The 14,268-nt window shown below is 43.4% G+C and overlaps 1 protein-coding gene across 1 annotated transcript in view; it reads right to left on the minus strand.

Annotated features, from left to right (window-relative positions):
- The window catches only part of LOC126497761 (40S ribosomal protein S25-like), a 25,111-nt gene extending 11,938 nt beyond the window's left edge, over positions 1 to 13,173 (minus strand). The window contains exon 1 of the mRNA XM_050135938.1: positions 13,159 to 13,173. Coding sequence (XP_049991895.1) covers positions 13,159 to 13,173 — 15 coding nt within the window. The remainder of the gene's footprint in view (positions 1 to 13,158) is intronic.
- Between the last annotated feature and the right edge of the window lie 1,095 nt (positions 13,174 to 14,268).

The raw sequence follows: 14,268 nt of genomic DNA on the forward strand, positions 1-14,268 counted from the left end.
AAAAAAAAAAAAGGTCTCTAAGGTTGTGTTGAGAGGAGGTGGTTTAGAAATGAAGAATTAGTGGAATGAGATTCTAGTATTAGCTGAGCATTTAAAAAAAACAAGTGTTCTTACTGTTATGGTTTAAGTAAAATACTGTGGATTGCTGAGTGGCAGCAGTGGGCAGCAGGCATGAGACCATGGCGGGCCATGAAGCCAGCTGGGCCCCAGGCAGGGAGCCCCCAAGTGGCCCACAGGCCATGAGGGCCAGTGGGTCCTAGGCAGGGAGCCGCGTGGTGGGTGAGAGACCTAGACAGATAGGCACACCATGCAGAGTGAAGTTAGATATTTATTTAGTGGGTTATGGAGGGGAAAGGGAGAAGAGCAGAGAGGTGGGGGGGAGTAGCCATGGCAACATCTACCTCTTTGGGAGAGAGACAGAAAAGGAAAAAGCTCAAACTGCAAGCAGAAGGAAGATCTGCCTGCTTCTGCAGTGGACAGGGAGGGGTAGGGGGGATGGAGTGGGCAGGGCTTGTCTCTTAAAGGAATAGGACAGACCATTACATTCCCATCTCTTCTTTAATAATAAAAAGGCAGGAGGTTAGGCACTACAGGTTAAAGGAATTGGGATGCGGATTCTAAACACTATTTCCTTCTTATTTGTAGGTGTTGTCTTGAGGGGGGAGCCTGAGAAAGCTGGGTGATGGTCACATCCTGGTGTAGCTGGTCTCTTTGCTCCTGTCTGGTGTTTGTGGTATGGAAATGTCTGGTGTCTCTTATACCTATTTAAGGTATTGGCAGAACAGAGGACAAAGTTAAGTTTAGGAAGAAAAAGGTTTTAGGACCAGGGAATTGAGAGGTGTGTATCTGGCCTGTTTAAGGTGGATCCTTCAATTCGGCTCCCTGGAACTCACAAGAATTCTTTGGGCTTGTGAAAACATAAATTTTAAATTTATATCAGAATAACAGTGGCAGGTATTTTTGTACAATGAAAAGTATTTTTAAGGCTATGGAAGGCAGTGTGAGAGAGAATTTTGATAGCATACACTTGTCCTCACATCTTTATAACTTTCAGGTACACACCTTAATAACTTGTATTTGTTAAACAACAAAACTTCTCAGTTATCAAACTACATCAGAGGTCTTTGAGAAGGATAAAATTTTACTTGAATTATTGATTAAAAAACAAGAAAGAACTTACTTGGTTGGTCCCTAGAGCTACTCCTCAGGGTCCTCCATGGTCACTGAAGATCATATTTGCCTTTTTCTGTTTAGTGCAGGGTCTGCCAGACTCCAGAAGATCCTGTGGGCTAAGAAATCTGTAGGAAGACAAGCCTACCTTGACCTGAGCAGCTAGGCTGTCGATTCCAGTGATTCAGTCCATGTCTGGAGATCTTCAGTTTAGATGAAAAGCAGTTTTGCCCAGTGATTGGCAGTTGAAATAAATTGCAGATGGATGTTGTTTTGTGCCCATTTGTCTTTTGTCTTTTTTGGAGGAAATAGAGTGCTGCTGCTAGGGGCCAACCTGTCTCTTTTTGTTATGAAAAGTTTTTAATAATTAAATATTTAAATGCCATATTTTCCAAATCTCTGAGCAGTTGAAGGCTATTTATTAAGTATAGCTACAGTACAGAATCTGCCTGGAGAGATAGGTCTGAGCTTGACTGTACTGACTTTCAACTTAACAGGTAAGATTTACACTCATAAAAAGACAGACAAAAGAAAAAAAATGCTTGCAATACAAGGTTAATGGCAGAACAGACAATAGTAGAGAACATCTTACTATATTTTAAATCAGGGTTGGATTAAATATACAATATTTTTGTAAGAGACTTAAAAGTACATACCAATTTAAAACATGAAACTTATTGCTTTGTGGTCTAGAATAAGATACAATGAATGATTATAACATTTAACAGTAAACATAGGTGCATTTAAGTTACATGTATGCACACACACACATACATACATACACAGTGAACAGAAGTTGGGCAAAGTGGATGCTCTTGGTGGGCCCTACCAAAGGCATGCCACTGCACAAAACACACAGGTAACAAAGTCAACACCAGGGAACCAGGCAGGGAATACCTCAGTAAAGATGGCAGGACTTGGTCACCTGACCTCAGTCAAAATAGCAATGGTCACATGTTGTATGGAAGAGAGACCTAGAGGTGTGATCCACCCTACTGCCGAGCCATCGTGCCACAAACTGCAGTGGGGAGCAAAGGCTGGAACTGAAAACAGCTGCCTTGTGAATCTGACCAATTTTGTCAGCAGTGGTAGCGGTGGCAGGAACAGTTTGAGGAACAGTGGAGCTGGTGGGACACTGGTGGAGCATAGTTTGAGGGTTTATACCATAGCTGAAAATGCGAAAACCGCAAAAAACACCACAGGGACTGTAGAAGAGCATCCTCTCTCTATAGGCAGGGGGTCAAAGCCTGAAGGGCTCTGGTCCAGGTGACTGGGAAACCAGAGAGGCTAGAGGCCGCTTCAAGCTGTCTCTCACAGTGGGGACCACTTACGAGTGGTCCAAGAGAAAACAAAAGAAAAAGAAAGAAAAATCTGAGGGACCCTGGGCCCCCAAACTGAATGCACCACATGGTGTGTGCAGTGCTAGGGCGGGAGGACCAACCCCGGGTTGTCAGGTCACGTTTTTAGCTATGGAAAGCAGTGAAGGGCTCAACCGTAGCTGTGAAGGCTGTGGTTGGGGGCTGGAAGGGGGGAAAACTCACCACTAAAGCTGCTGGTGTGCATTGAGGTTGGCGTTCAGGCAGATAGAACATGTGGTTGTTGTGGAAAAAATACCTGCTTCCGGATCCTGACCCCAGGAGGTCAAGGGCAAGAAAGACTTCCGAGTCTCAGGCACCAATTTTATTGTCTCTCACTGCCGCCTGGCTCCTTGCCTGCCCTTCATGGCCTGTGGGCCACTTGGGGAACAGTGCTGTACTCAGGGGCTCCCTGCCTGGGACTGGCTGTCCACTGCATTCCTCAAGGAACAGTAGCACTTTACCTTAACCATAACACTGACCACATCATGTTTATTCCAAAATCCTCCTGCAGACACCAGCATTTTTCAATGTATTTAGTAAGAACTCAACTTGTATTGCTCAAATTCCATTTTCTTAAAACATTTGGTATATTTTCTTTCAACATTCTGAAGTATCTACCATCTGTTTGTCTATCTACCTATCTGTCTGTCTTCTCTCTCTCTCTCTCTCTCTCTCTCTCTCTCTCTCTCTCTCTCTCTCTGTGTATGTGTGTGTGCCTGCATGGGAGTATGCACACATGCACGTGTATGTGTGTGTGTATATGTGTGTGTGAGTGTGTGTGTGTGTGTGTGAGTGCCTGACTGTGAACAGGTGGAGGTCAGCTGAGGGTGTCTGGTTCCTGAAAGCTGGAGTTAAGGTGTTTTCAGGATGCTTGTTATGTGGATGCTGGAATCTGAATTCCAAAATTTATGATCGTGCAACGAGGCTCTTAAGAGCTGAGTCATTTCTCCAGCCCCTGGTTTCAACTTCTCAAAATGTTATTAAGACTTATTTTTTGTTTATGGTTCTGACCACAACTGGGCGATGGCTTTGTGCTTGGCCTGAGGTCCAGGGTGGTACAGTTATTCCTGCCAACAGATAGGGAGCGCCTCATTCCTTTTGACCTTCACTGCCCGTAATAACTGAAGCATCTGTGCAGTTTCTCTGGATCATTAAGTAGCCCTTGACTTGGGGATGACGTCTGTCCTCTTGCTCTGTTCTGTTCATATCCTGCTGGAGTTCTCGCTGCATTCCTGGAACTATGCTTGGCTAGTCATGACCGCAGAAGCACGACTTCATATCCAGAAAGATGGCAATGTCGCTTTTACCCATAGATCAATCAAGGACCAACATAGAACTCAAGTTCTTAAAGCAGCGCCTAAGGCTGAGCTTAGAACAAATGCCCTGAAACAGGGCTATGGGCAACAGACAGCGAGTGGACTAAATTGGAAGGAAAACTACCATTACATAACCTTTATTTATGCTCTGTTTCATATAGGCTCCTTTTTGTGGTGGGTGCTTTTGTGTCCTTTCACCTGGGACCCCATTTTTGAAGGATCCCATTCTATGTGGGTTATTGGATGCACTTCAGCAGTTGCCCCTCGCCCATTACACCTTATATTGTTGTGCTGGTTACATCACATGCTTGCTGAATGAGTCAAGTTAGCATGATTGGAATCAAAACAACCAAAACCAATGGCAACGCAAGAGAGTGATGTAGAAGTCAGGAAATAGAGATCCCATGGAGAACACACTGTTTGGATGGTGGGGCAAGCTGGAAATTCACGTTGCCACCAGCGGAAGTGAGCACACGGGGAGGTGGCCCTGCCGTAAAGGAAGCAAATATCACCATGGCATGTTTCGAATATGAAATGTACCCACGAGGCATCACCATGTCATGCTTTGGATGGGAAATGTTCTCCATTGGCGCATGTATTTGAACCCTTAGTCCTCAGTTGTGGAGGACTAAATGTGTGAGCCTATTTCCACCTTATCTCAAGGTCAGAGAGTTTTAGTTCATTCAAAGTTGTTGACAAGAAGTCTAGCTACACATTCTGACCTAGGATGTGGCTACTTGGTTCTTTTGACATTAAGACGGCCCATACAGGTAGATTCTCTCCACTTTGACCGGTGTTCAGAAAATTCTAGCATACTTCTGCTTCTTTTCCATTAGGAGGTTTGACCTTGGGAATGGCTACTTTTAGGATACTTGGTTTAGGGTGGGTTCACTGCCTAAACAACAGTATGCTTTTTTATAAATTAATTGCTTCACGGCTCAAAGCATTGAAGCATGAAACTCTTCTAGCTGTCCTTTGTGTCATGTTAAAGCAGTCTTTTGTCCTCTTCCCCCTGCTGTACTGGGGTATGAAAATGTATGGAAAATTAAATACAGTGGGATTTCAGGATTCACTCCCTCCTGGTACTATCCCAATGTTTTCTGAGTTATTATTTTCACTCCTGTCCTCGTACCCTTTACCAACTCCTCTAATCCCCATACCCCTATCATGGTAAGTGGTATTTTTGTTGAAGCTGGTCTCTGACATTTAACTGGTGGGAAGACAGTGGAACTCTGAAGATGTGGCTGTGTTGGTGTAAGTAGGTCACTGGAGGCTGTCCTGCAGATTTTATAGGATGACTCTGCCTCTTGCCTCAACTCTGTTTCCTGCTTCCTGGTAAGGAAGCTGCCTGTTGCCATGCCTTCCTTCCTCATGTGACAGACTGTATTCCTTCAAAGTGTGAGCCAAAGCAATCTCTCCTCCCTTGGGTTACATTAGCCTGTTATTTTAGCATAGCAACAAGAACACACAAAACAAAAACAAACAACCTTCCAACGCACCACACTTTTCAAGTAACCTAAATTCCAGCCCTTAAGTGGCTCTGATACCGACATAATTCCTAAATTATTATCTCTAGTAATGTCCCCAGTAGCTTATAGAAAAATGGCCATGGGAGACATAACTCTTAAAATTATACCAGTTTTGATAAGGATGAAACCTCAGATAACATGAAGACAAGTTTGCATTTGGGAGAGAGACTTCCCAGCACAGATTTCCCTGATGGAATGACCTGCCAAAGTCTTGGTACGGCAGCCCATCTGATAAAGGTCAGTGGACACCCGACAAGCTGATACACTCAGCACCTGCCTGACCAAAAACATTTCCTCTTTTCCTCAACCCAAAGGGCATCCTCCTCTCAGAGTTTAAACACCAATAAACTAAATCACCACACTCAGTGTTTTATCACCTCCCTGTCCCACTAGACAGCGATCTGCGTGGCTATGAACATTAAGAAAGATGCCATATGGCTGCTGTTTGCTGCTCTTGATACTTAAAAAAAAAATACCCAAACTCTCTCACTTCTAAACTGGGAAGGAGGCGGGAGAGAAGGGACCCAAAGAGTCTTTGAAATGGTCTTTGAAGAAAAGAGGGAAATACATAATCCTTTCATCAGTGTGACAAGTTAGGGATTTTCAGTAATAAGTATTTTCCAAGTTACTGTCTGTGACTATTAAGGGGGTAGGAAAAGTGCCAGGTCATTTCCAGACTTGTAGATCTCAAAATATATTATTATTATTATTATTATTATTATTATTATTATTGCGACTACTACTATTATTATTATTAGACCAGTGTACCAGGTGTGACACTCAAACCAAATTTTCTGACCATCTCAAGTTCTGCTTGCATGCATGCGTGGTGTTGGTTTAGAAGTGACAGGATTTATGTTCTTGGTTACAGTTGTCTCTGGCTCACGCCCTTTCATGCTACAGGCTGCTCTAATTTTCCTGGCCTGGAGCCTCCTCCACTAAACAAGAAAAGAAGATGGCAAGGAACAGAGAAAGAGCAGGGTCAGAGGGAACTGGACCCGGACCTGATCTTCATCCAGTCGTCTGATTTTTTAAGTGGTTTGTTGTTTTGGAAGTGTCTGTCACGGGCTGTGAATCATGGCTAATTTCATCATTAAACAGGCCTCGGAGATTTTGTTCTAAAGAGATACTACAGAATTCTACTCTCCCAAGTCAGAAGCATAGAAGCCCGGCAGTGGGGGTGGCCAGACCTGAGTCAGAGAAGAACTCTGGATGCTGGGTTGAGCAGGTTTGGAGGGCTTTGGGTAGACACCCTTCGCTCTTGACTGCTCTCCCTCTCCACCCACTCTCTTTCCTGAAACTTTCGAAGGTTAGTGGGAGTAAATGTTGACAGCTGATAATTGGTGTAGAATCCTTTCTACTTCAGCAGATTTTTGAACTAGAGCCCCCACCCCTCTCCCCAGTCTTTTTTGCTGATGGGGGTTGGGGGATAGGAACCTGCCCTCTCCGCCAAGGAGTTTTTGCTGCCTACTCTTCAATCACAAGTTCCTTCCCTTTGCCTCGCCAAGACTTAAAAAGAGCTTTCAAGTACTTATAAAAAAGTCGTTCCTAAATCATCTCAAGGCCACTAACACATAATGTTTGGTCACACTTTCCTGAAGTGCAATGGCATATTAAGAGTTGATTTCATTCCCCCCCCCTCCCCGTATTCTCTTTTAGGGATATAAGACATTATCTCAAATTATTACCCCAGAGACAGACATGAGAATTTTGTGCTATTCTATCTCTCAAATCATTTTAAGTATTATATTTCATTTCATTTTGCCTCAATCTCTTGGATAGTTATTTTCTTCATATTTCCTTGTATCATTTAAAAATTACTTTTTTTCTTGGCCAGGGTCTAAAGAATTGCATTAAAAGACTAAGGAATTATTGGGGGGAAAAACCCATTAGTACAATGAGCATGACCAAAAGAAATTGGCTAATTTCACCCATCTTCTTTTGGGCTCTTATAAGAAAATGGTTGAAATGTATCTGCTATAAGCTACTGGCATTCTGAAATCGATTTAAGGTTGGAGCACACACAAAAAAAGAAAAGCCTCATTGAAAAAAATTCAAATCTTTGATTTGGAGATAACTTTTAAAATCTCAGCAAGTTCCACGTTGAGAGGATAACAGATACTGGCTGGCCTTCTTTTCCACCACAAGAAGCAAGGAAAGCAAGGGGGGTGCAAAGGGAGAGAAATGCCCTCGTCAGTCTCTCTCACGCTCCTGGCTTTTTAAAGTCTGAAGAGTGTTTTATGGTTAAGAATTCCAGCTATTTCTGTGGGGAAACCTGCGTATTCCCGATTTCTGGTGTAAGAGATACCAAGGAAGTCAGCTTTTGGCTGCTCCAGCAGCCTCCTCTGACCTTAAGGGACCAGAGCAGTCCTGTCTAGATGTAGCCCCTGTAACCCCTAAGCCCCTGTTTTTTATGAAACTGGAACACTTCCACTGAGAGGCAGAATTCACCCAGCTGCTGACTCCTACCTACTGTGTTTGGGCTTTCTCTTCCTCCAGGAATCACATGGCCAGCCAAGTTGTTTGCAAACTGAATGAGCGCCTGCGTGGGCTGACACAGTAGCCTCTGAAGCTCTTAGCGTCACCACCCTCATCACTGTGCCTCAAACCAGAAGAGTTAAAGGACACAAAAGTTGTAACTTGCTCACGTGGGTAGGTGGAGGCTCTCAGGGAAGTTGGGTGAGAGGAACCAGAAGGTGAGGGGAAAAGGAGCAAGGGGTCAGAGAAGGAAGGGAAGTGAAATCCGACAGAGGAGGTGAAACGCTATTGCGAGTCAAGGAGAACCAGAAAGTACAATAGCAAAGAGAGCTGGAGTTCTCAGCCTCCCTCACCTTCCATGGGCCGTGGCATGGGCACAAAAAGTGAGACTGACCGATTCTGAGACTTGCTTCTTGTCCTAAGACATGCCAGCTAGTCGGGACCTTCCTCCTATATTTTTTGTTGACTCGTCTGTCCAGATACCTTATGCATAACATCTGTTACTGCTATGAGGGGGTTCTATATGTTTCTGTAGAAAGCAATTCTTCTAAAGTCTAAAGTCTAAAGTTTTATATCTAATTTATCTTTTATAACAACTAAGGGTGCTGGGCGGTGGTGGCGCACGCCTTTAATCCCAGCACTCGGGAGGCAGAGGCAGGCGGATCTCTGTGAGTTCGAGACCAGCCTGGTCTACAAGAGCTAGTTCCAGGACAGGCTCCAAAACCACAGAGAAACCCTGTCTCGAAAAACCAAAATAAATAAATAAATAAATAAATAAATAAATAAATAAATAAACAAAAACAAAAAACAAAACAACTAAGGGAAACTACAACTATCAGTTCTTCAACTCCAATCAAAGACCCCAGAAGAATATAATATTACCTAAGTTAACAGGAAGTGCATTGTAAGCAACTTCCAAAACTCTAGAATTGACAGAGACTTGCTGCCTGGACAGTCACTCAAAGGTCTTCTGCAATGTTATAATGTTGGGACATCCATCTTCAGCCTATGGGCCCATAGTATCTGGCAGATTTTTTTTCATGAAACAGGAAATTTGAATGACAGTTCCACCTATATTGGCAGTTTGTCAGTCACTTTCAGGACTGTCTCACCTTTAGGCAAGTTCAGCAGTCATTTCTCTGTGGGTCCTGCATATCCAGTTCATTAAGCAGTCCAGGCAAGAACAGTTTCTTGCCCAAATGGCTAAACAACTCCATAAGGAGCTTCTTTGATGTTCATCTTTCTCTTGAAGTAGATTGGTGCTACCAGGAACAGATGTGTCTCACTGTCATGAAAAGTCTTAACTTTTTAAAACATTTTAAATGCCATATTCTGTTAGTCTTTGAAAGGCTTGAAGAATACCTATCCATCTGAAATATATCTCTGTACATCTAGAAAACCTAACTAATTTGACTACAAGCTTGATTATTATAGATGACTGTCTATTAACCTGTATTTATTAATTATACATTACATTTTTAAATGAGCTGCACAAACACTATACCTTAATATAAGATCAAAAATATACATAAAACAAAATTGATCTTAAATTTGTATCAATAAACCAAGATCCATAACAATGCAAAGTATTCATATCTGTAACATATCTCCCTTTAAATGGAAACAAATGTTCATAAACAATCATTTAGGGGATTTGGGCATTGTTCTCTACACTACTTCCTGCTGATTGGGGGTGTTGTTAATCAGGTCTTACATGGGTATCCTGTATGCCAATTCTAACTCAGCCAGAAGTCCTGAAGCTGTCATGGATGTTGAACCATCTGGGCCATTGCTTCAGGGAATCTTGTTTGATTAATCTATATTAGCTAGTAAGGAATTCATAGCTTTTTATCCTCTGTGGAAACAAAAGCAAAACCTCTTTTCCAAAGATTTAAGTCAAGATACCTTTATGTTGGTTTAGCTTAGCAGTCCATACAATGAAATGTGTCTCTGTACTTAGCTCATTCATAGTAAAAAAATTTAAAGAAAACACAATAATATACATAATCCAGACTCTCTCTGCATATTTTCCATCTTTATGTGGTTTATTATTTTTTACTCTATTACTTTTTAATATTTATTTTTATCTTTACTCCTTTAATCTATGACTGTCTCTTTAAAGACTTTGTTTTATTTTTTAAAACTCTCTTTTTATAACTGTCTATACCCTTTTTCTTCTCTCTCCCAAGCTACGTACATTTTTTAACACACTGTGACCCATTCGAAGGTTTATTTTTTGTCTGAATCTGTCTTTATTGTGTATCTGTAATCATTTTCTAACCAGGAGCACTTTTAAAATGGTAAGCAGCTTGGTCACAGCAGCTCTGGATGCTGGCTCTGCCTCTCTTAGCCTTTCAATATGGCAGAGGTATGTTTACTGCCAGCTCTGGGGCCTCCAGGAGGGAGCTGCGCTCACCACCTCAACTCTGGTAAGCAGTTGGCCCATGCTGCCACCAAGTAACTCGCACCACTTCCCACAAACCTTATTCAAGTACTCAGTCTTCCAAAAGAGCCAGAGCTGTTCCTGCAACTAGCACAAACCAGGGAGCCTTCTTCTTTTTTTTTTTTTTTTTTTTTGGTTTTTCGAGACAGGGTTTCTCTGTGGTTTTGGAGCCTGTCCTGGAACTAGCTCTTATAGACCAGGCTGGTCTCGAACTCACAGAGATCCGCCTGCCTCTGCCTCCCGAGTGCTGGGATTAAAGGCGTGCGCCACCACTGCCCGGCAGCCAGGGAGCCTTCTTAAAAGAGTCACACAGTTTTTGTTGCTACCTCTGAGTCAGGAAGCTCCCCCTCCCCCTCTCTTTGCTTTCAGCAAACAGAACCCACACAGGACAAAGCTGCTACCAAGAAGCCATGCTTAACTCTGTTTGTATGTGCGTGTCTAGAATTCCTTTCTAAGCTCTCTCAGGTTTTATGCGGATGTAGTTGGCCTGTGTTGGTGCCATTTTTGCCGTTGTCTATATGCATATATTGTTCTATCTGTAGGTTTGTCCAGCAGATAAATGTTATCAAATACGTTCTTGAGCAAAAGGCTAAGGGGATCAAAAGATAAACCCCTCTGGAGGGATGATGAGGTTTGACTGTGGAAGAAAGATATATTCGTAATGAAAAGGTGGCAGAGACAACAGACTATGGGATGAGAGGGGTGATTTCTGCTGACCACAGCTATCTTAAATTACCTTAACTTAATAACTGCACAATATGTATGTGTGCATAGGTGTGCATGCGCATCTCCAAATCTTGTGTTAGCCACTGTCAATGTAGTCAATTCTTCTCTACCAACAGTACAAGAGAGTGCAAGGGTGGAGGAACTGAGGTGCAGAACGGATCTCAGGAATGGTACAGTAGAGCGGCAAGGTGAAAGGGCTGGGGCTTTCTGCGGGGGGGCGGAGAAGAGATTTTAGAACTGGGAATTCTCAGAACAGTCATGGAAACTGAAGCTGACACCCTCACTTCTGGTGCTTCCTGTTCTGTCTTCTCAGCATGTGGCTTCCTAGGGCTAGCTGAAATCAGCAGTGGCCACCATTGTCTGAGTACTCCCCTCCCTCCTCCTCTGAGCCTTGAGTGTTTGCAATCACTTCCTGCTCACTTTACTTACACAGCGACCCCCAAGGGGCTGTTCTTAATCTCCTAGCTGGGAAATGAGGCATGGGGTGGTTAAATTACAGCCGGTAGAAATATTAGGAAACAATCCAAGGGCTGATTCTGTGGAATATTGTCTCAAGCCATGGTTAGGGCTGTGGGTAATGTGCTAGAATGTATACTAAGATGTTTTCTAAGTGTCTGGGGACTTCCAAAGGATCCCAGAAAATTAGCAAAATTCAAATCGTCTTCAGTTATCCAGGCACTAAATTTTAAGGATGCTCTGTCAGATTACCACTGGGAGATTCTTATGTGGACCAGGTGGGGGCAGCAGAGAGCCAATTGAGGTCCACGGAATGGAAGGCCGGCGTCTGTCCTTGGAGCCCCAGGTGCCTGGGGAGAAGCGATAACTTAGGAAGCGGGAGCCAAGGTTTCAGTTCTAGCTGAGAAAGGAGTGAAGGAAGAGAAACATTGCGGAGATCTGAATGCATCAGGAGCAGGCTTGAAGGAGTATGTATACCATACAGATGTATAGCACACAAAGAGCATGGTGCAAAAAGCGGAGGCAGAAAAAGAGCGAAGAGATACTAGCCAGCATGCTTCACTAATGTTCCTTTTGGACCTCCCCTACATGGTGGGTCAGGGCTCCGCTCAGTCCTACTGGTCTTCCAAGGGCAGTGGTTGCAAATGAACCGAGACCTGAGAAAGCCCAGCCACCCATCTTTTTTTTTTTTTTTTTTTTNTTTTTTTTTTTTTTTTTTTTTTTTTTTTTTTTTTTTTTTTTTGCGCTGCGACTCTTGTTCCCATTATCAAATACGGACACAGACAGAGAACTCTTGGACTACTTGGCCATGATTTAGCATCAGGGCCTGGTAGTGTAGTCCATCTTCTGGAAGATTTTTTTCCCCTCAAGCATTAAAGACAAACAGTTCTGAGCTCCGGTTTCCTTGCTGGTCTACCGCTTTCAACACGGCGCGCTCCCTGTGTGGTCTCGTTGTAATTATTTTCAAACCGTGCTAATTAGCCGAGCCAACAGGCAGGCAGCCTCCTCTCCCCTGCCTTGGCACCCTCACACATTGAATTTAGCACCCCTTATGGGAAGGCATTCTGGAGAGCCCCCGTTTGTCCCCCTTCCCATCTTCCCCTCTCCACACATGAAAATCTGCCTGGCTAGGGAGACAGTGGTCAGATAAAGCTCATCTTCAAATCCTAGCAGATGGCGTTTTACCTCGAGATGCACGGACACCCCCAAATCCTAGGAGAGGAAAGAGGCTTTTGGACAGTTTTCTGGAGCTAATTAAAACTGGTTTTGAACTGTGTAGACAGGCTGGAGAGTTGTCTCTCCAGGTATGGAGAATATGGAGAAAGAGACAAAACAGAAAAGAATTCTGCAAAAGAAGAAAAGTTCGGGTTAGGCTTCAGGGCATCCAACTATGAACACTGATTCTATGGAAAAAAAATAACTAGAGGGAGAGGTTTGATTTCCAGGATACCAGGAGGCCAACTGGTTTCTAGCCTTCCCTGAATCCAAAACCGTTTAACTACTACTTCTTTAACAGAGCGATTAGCCTCTTCCTGCCTTTTTTTTTACCTTTCTGGAAAGCTCTTTCTACTAAGGTCTCAAGACTGCTTCCTACGAAAGAATAGAATGTGATGAGCATACATGAATGGGTCTCTGGTTGGAGAGGGTTCCCTCAGTCAACGCCAGCAGGAAGTGCGTGTTACCAGCAGGGACGCCATGTTGTGCAAGGAGCACAGGGTGTATGGTGCTTCTGTAGAGACAGCCACTAGTCAGGTTGACTGCTTCGCTTTGCTCAGCTGTGTTGTTTGTAAACCTTTGGCGTGATTACGCAGTGTTTGTTCTCTATTGTTTGAAGTACCCTTTAAAAGCTCAGTATAGAACTCCGGTCCCCGCTGGTTCTGTTCTTTTCGACTTGGCAAAGGTTCATTGCTTTTTTTTATTTTTCTTTTGGCCTGTACCTCTTAGTGGCTTGAAATGAACGCGGCTTTCTCTTTTGTTTATTTACCTCTTCATCCAAGAATAGACGCGCGCCGTGAACCTGGTATAATTTCTGCAACACAGTTTTCAGAGGGAGGAGGAGGATTTGGGATGAATAAGGAATGTTGTATCATCCCAGCTTTATTTTCTCAAGTGCCTGATTCTTAGGAGTTAGTTGATTTTAAAAGTCACACGTTCTCAATGAGTGGTAGCACTGATTAGGTTAAAAAAGCATCATGAAAAATAAACAGGAGCAAATGTAATCAATGAGGTGGGAAGAAAGTGTGTGGGAATGGGCATACCAGGAGCCAGTAATGTCGGGGTCTGGCTGCTTATGTATTAATGGGGAATAGGTTTTTTTTTTTGGTTTTGTTTTTAGGAATGTTAAGAAAAGATGAGTCCAGGGTTGGAGAGATGGCTCAGTGATTAGGAGCACTGGCTGCTCTTCCAGAGGCCTTGAGTTTGATTCCCGGCACATACATATAGCCTCGCAGTTATCTGTAACTTCAGTTCCAGGAGATCAACACCCCTTCTGGTTGCCTTGGATACCATGAATTAATGTGGTACACAGGCGTCCATGTAGGCAGAACACTCGTACACATAAAATAAGTAATAATACAAAGTTAAAATACTAGGCTTCTTGAGCCTCCTTATTCCCCAGGGAAAGGTGAGTGTGCTATCTGCCCATTCCGCAACCCCACAACGCAGGACAATCAGACGCGATAGGGAGTCAAGTCCAAGCAGGAACTCGGTTTATTACTGTGAGTGTCAGCTTATATATGTTAAGTGACATCGCGTGATGTGGGGGTACCTCCAGCCAATGACAGACTACCAAG

Source organism: Alexandromys fortis, unplaced genomic scaffold (assembly GCF_014885135.2).
Source record: "Alexandromys fortis isolate MF-2015 unplaced genomic scaffold, M_Fortis_MF-2015_v1.1 scaffold_23, whole genome shotgun sequence".
Taxonomy (NCBI): domain Eukaryota; kingdom Metazoa; phylum Chordata; class Mammalia; order Rodentia; family Cricetidae; genus Alexandromys; species Alexandromys fortis.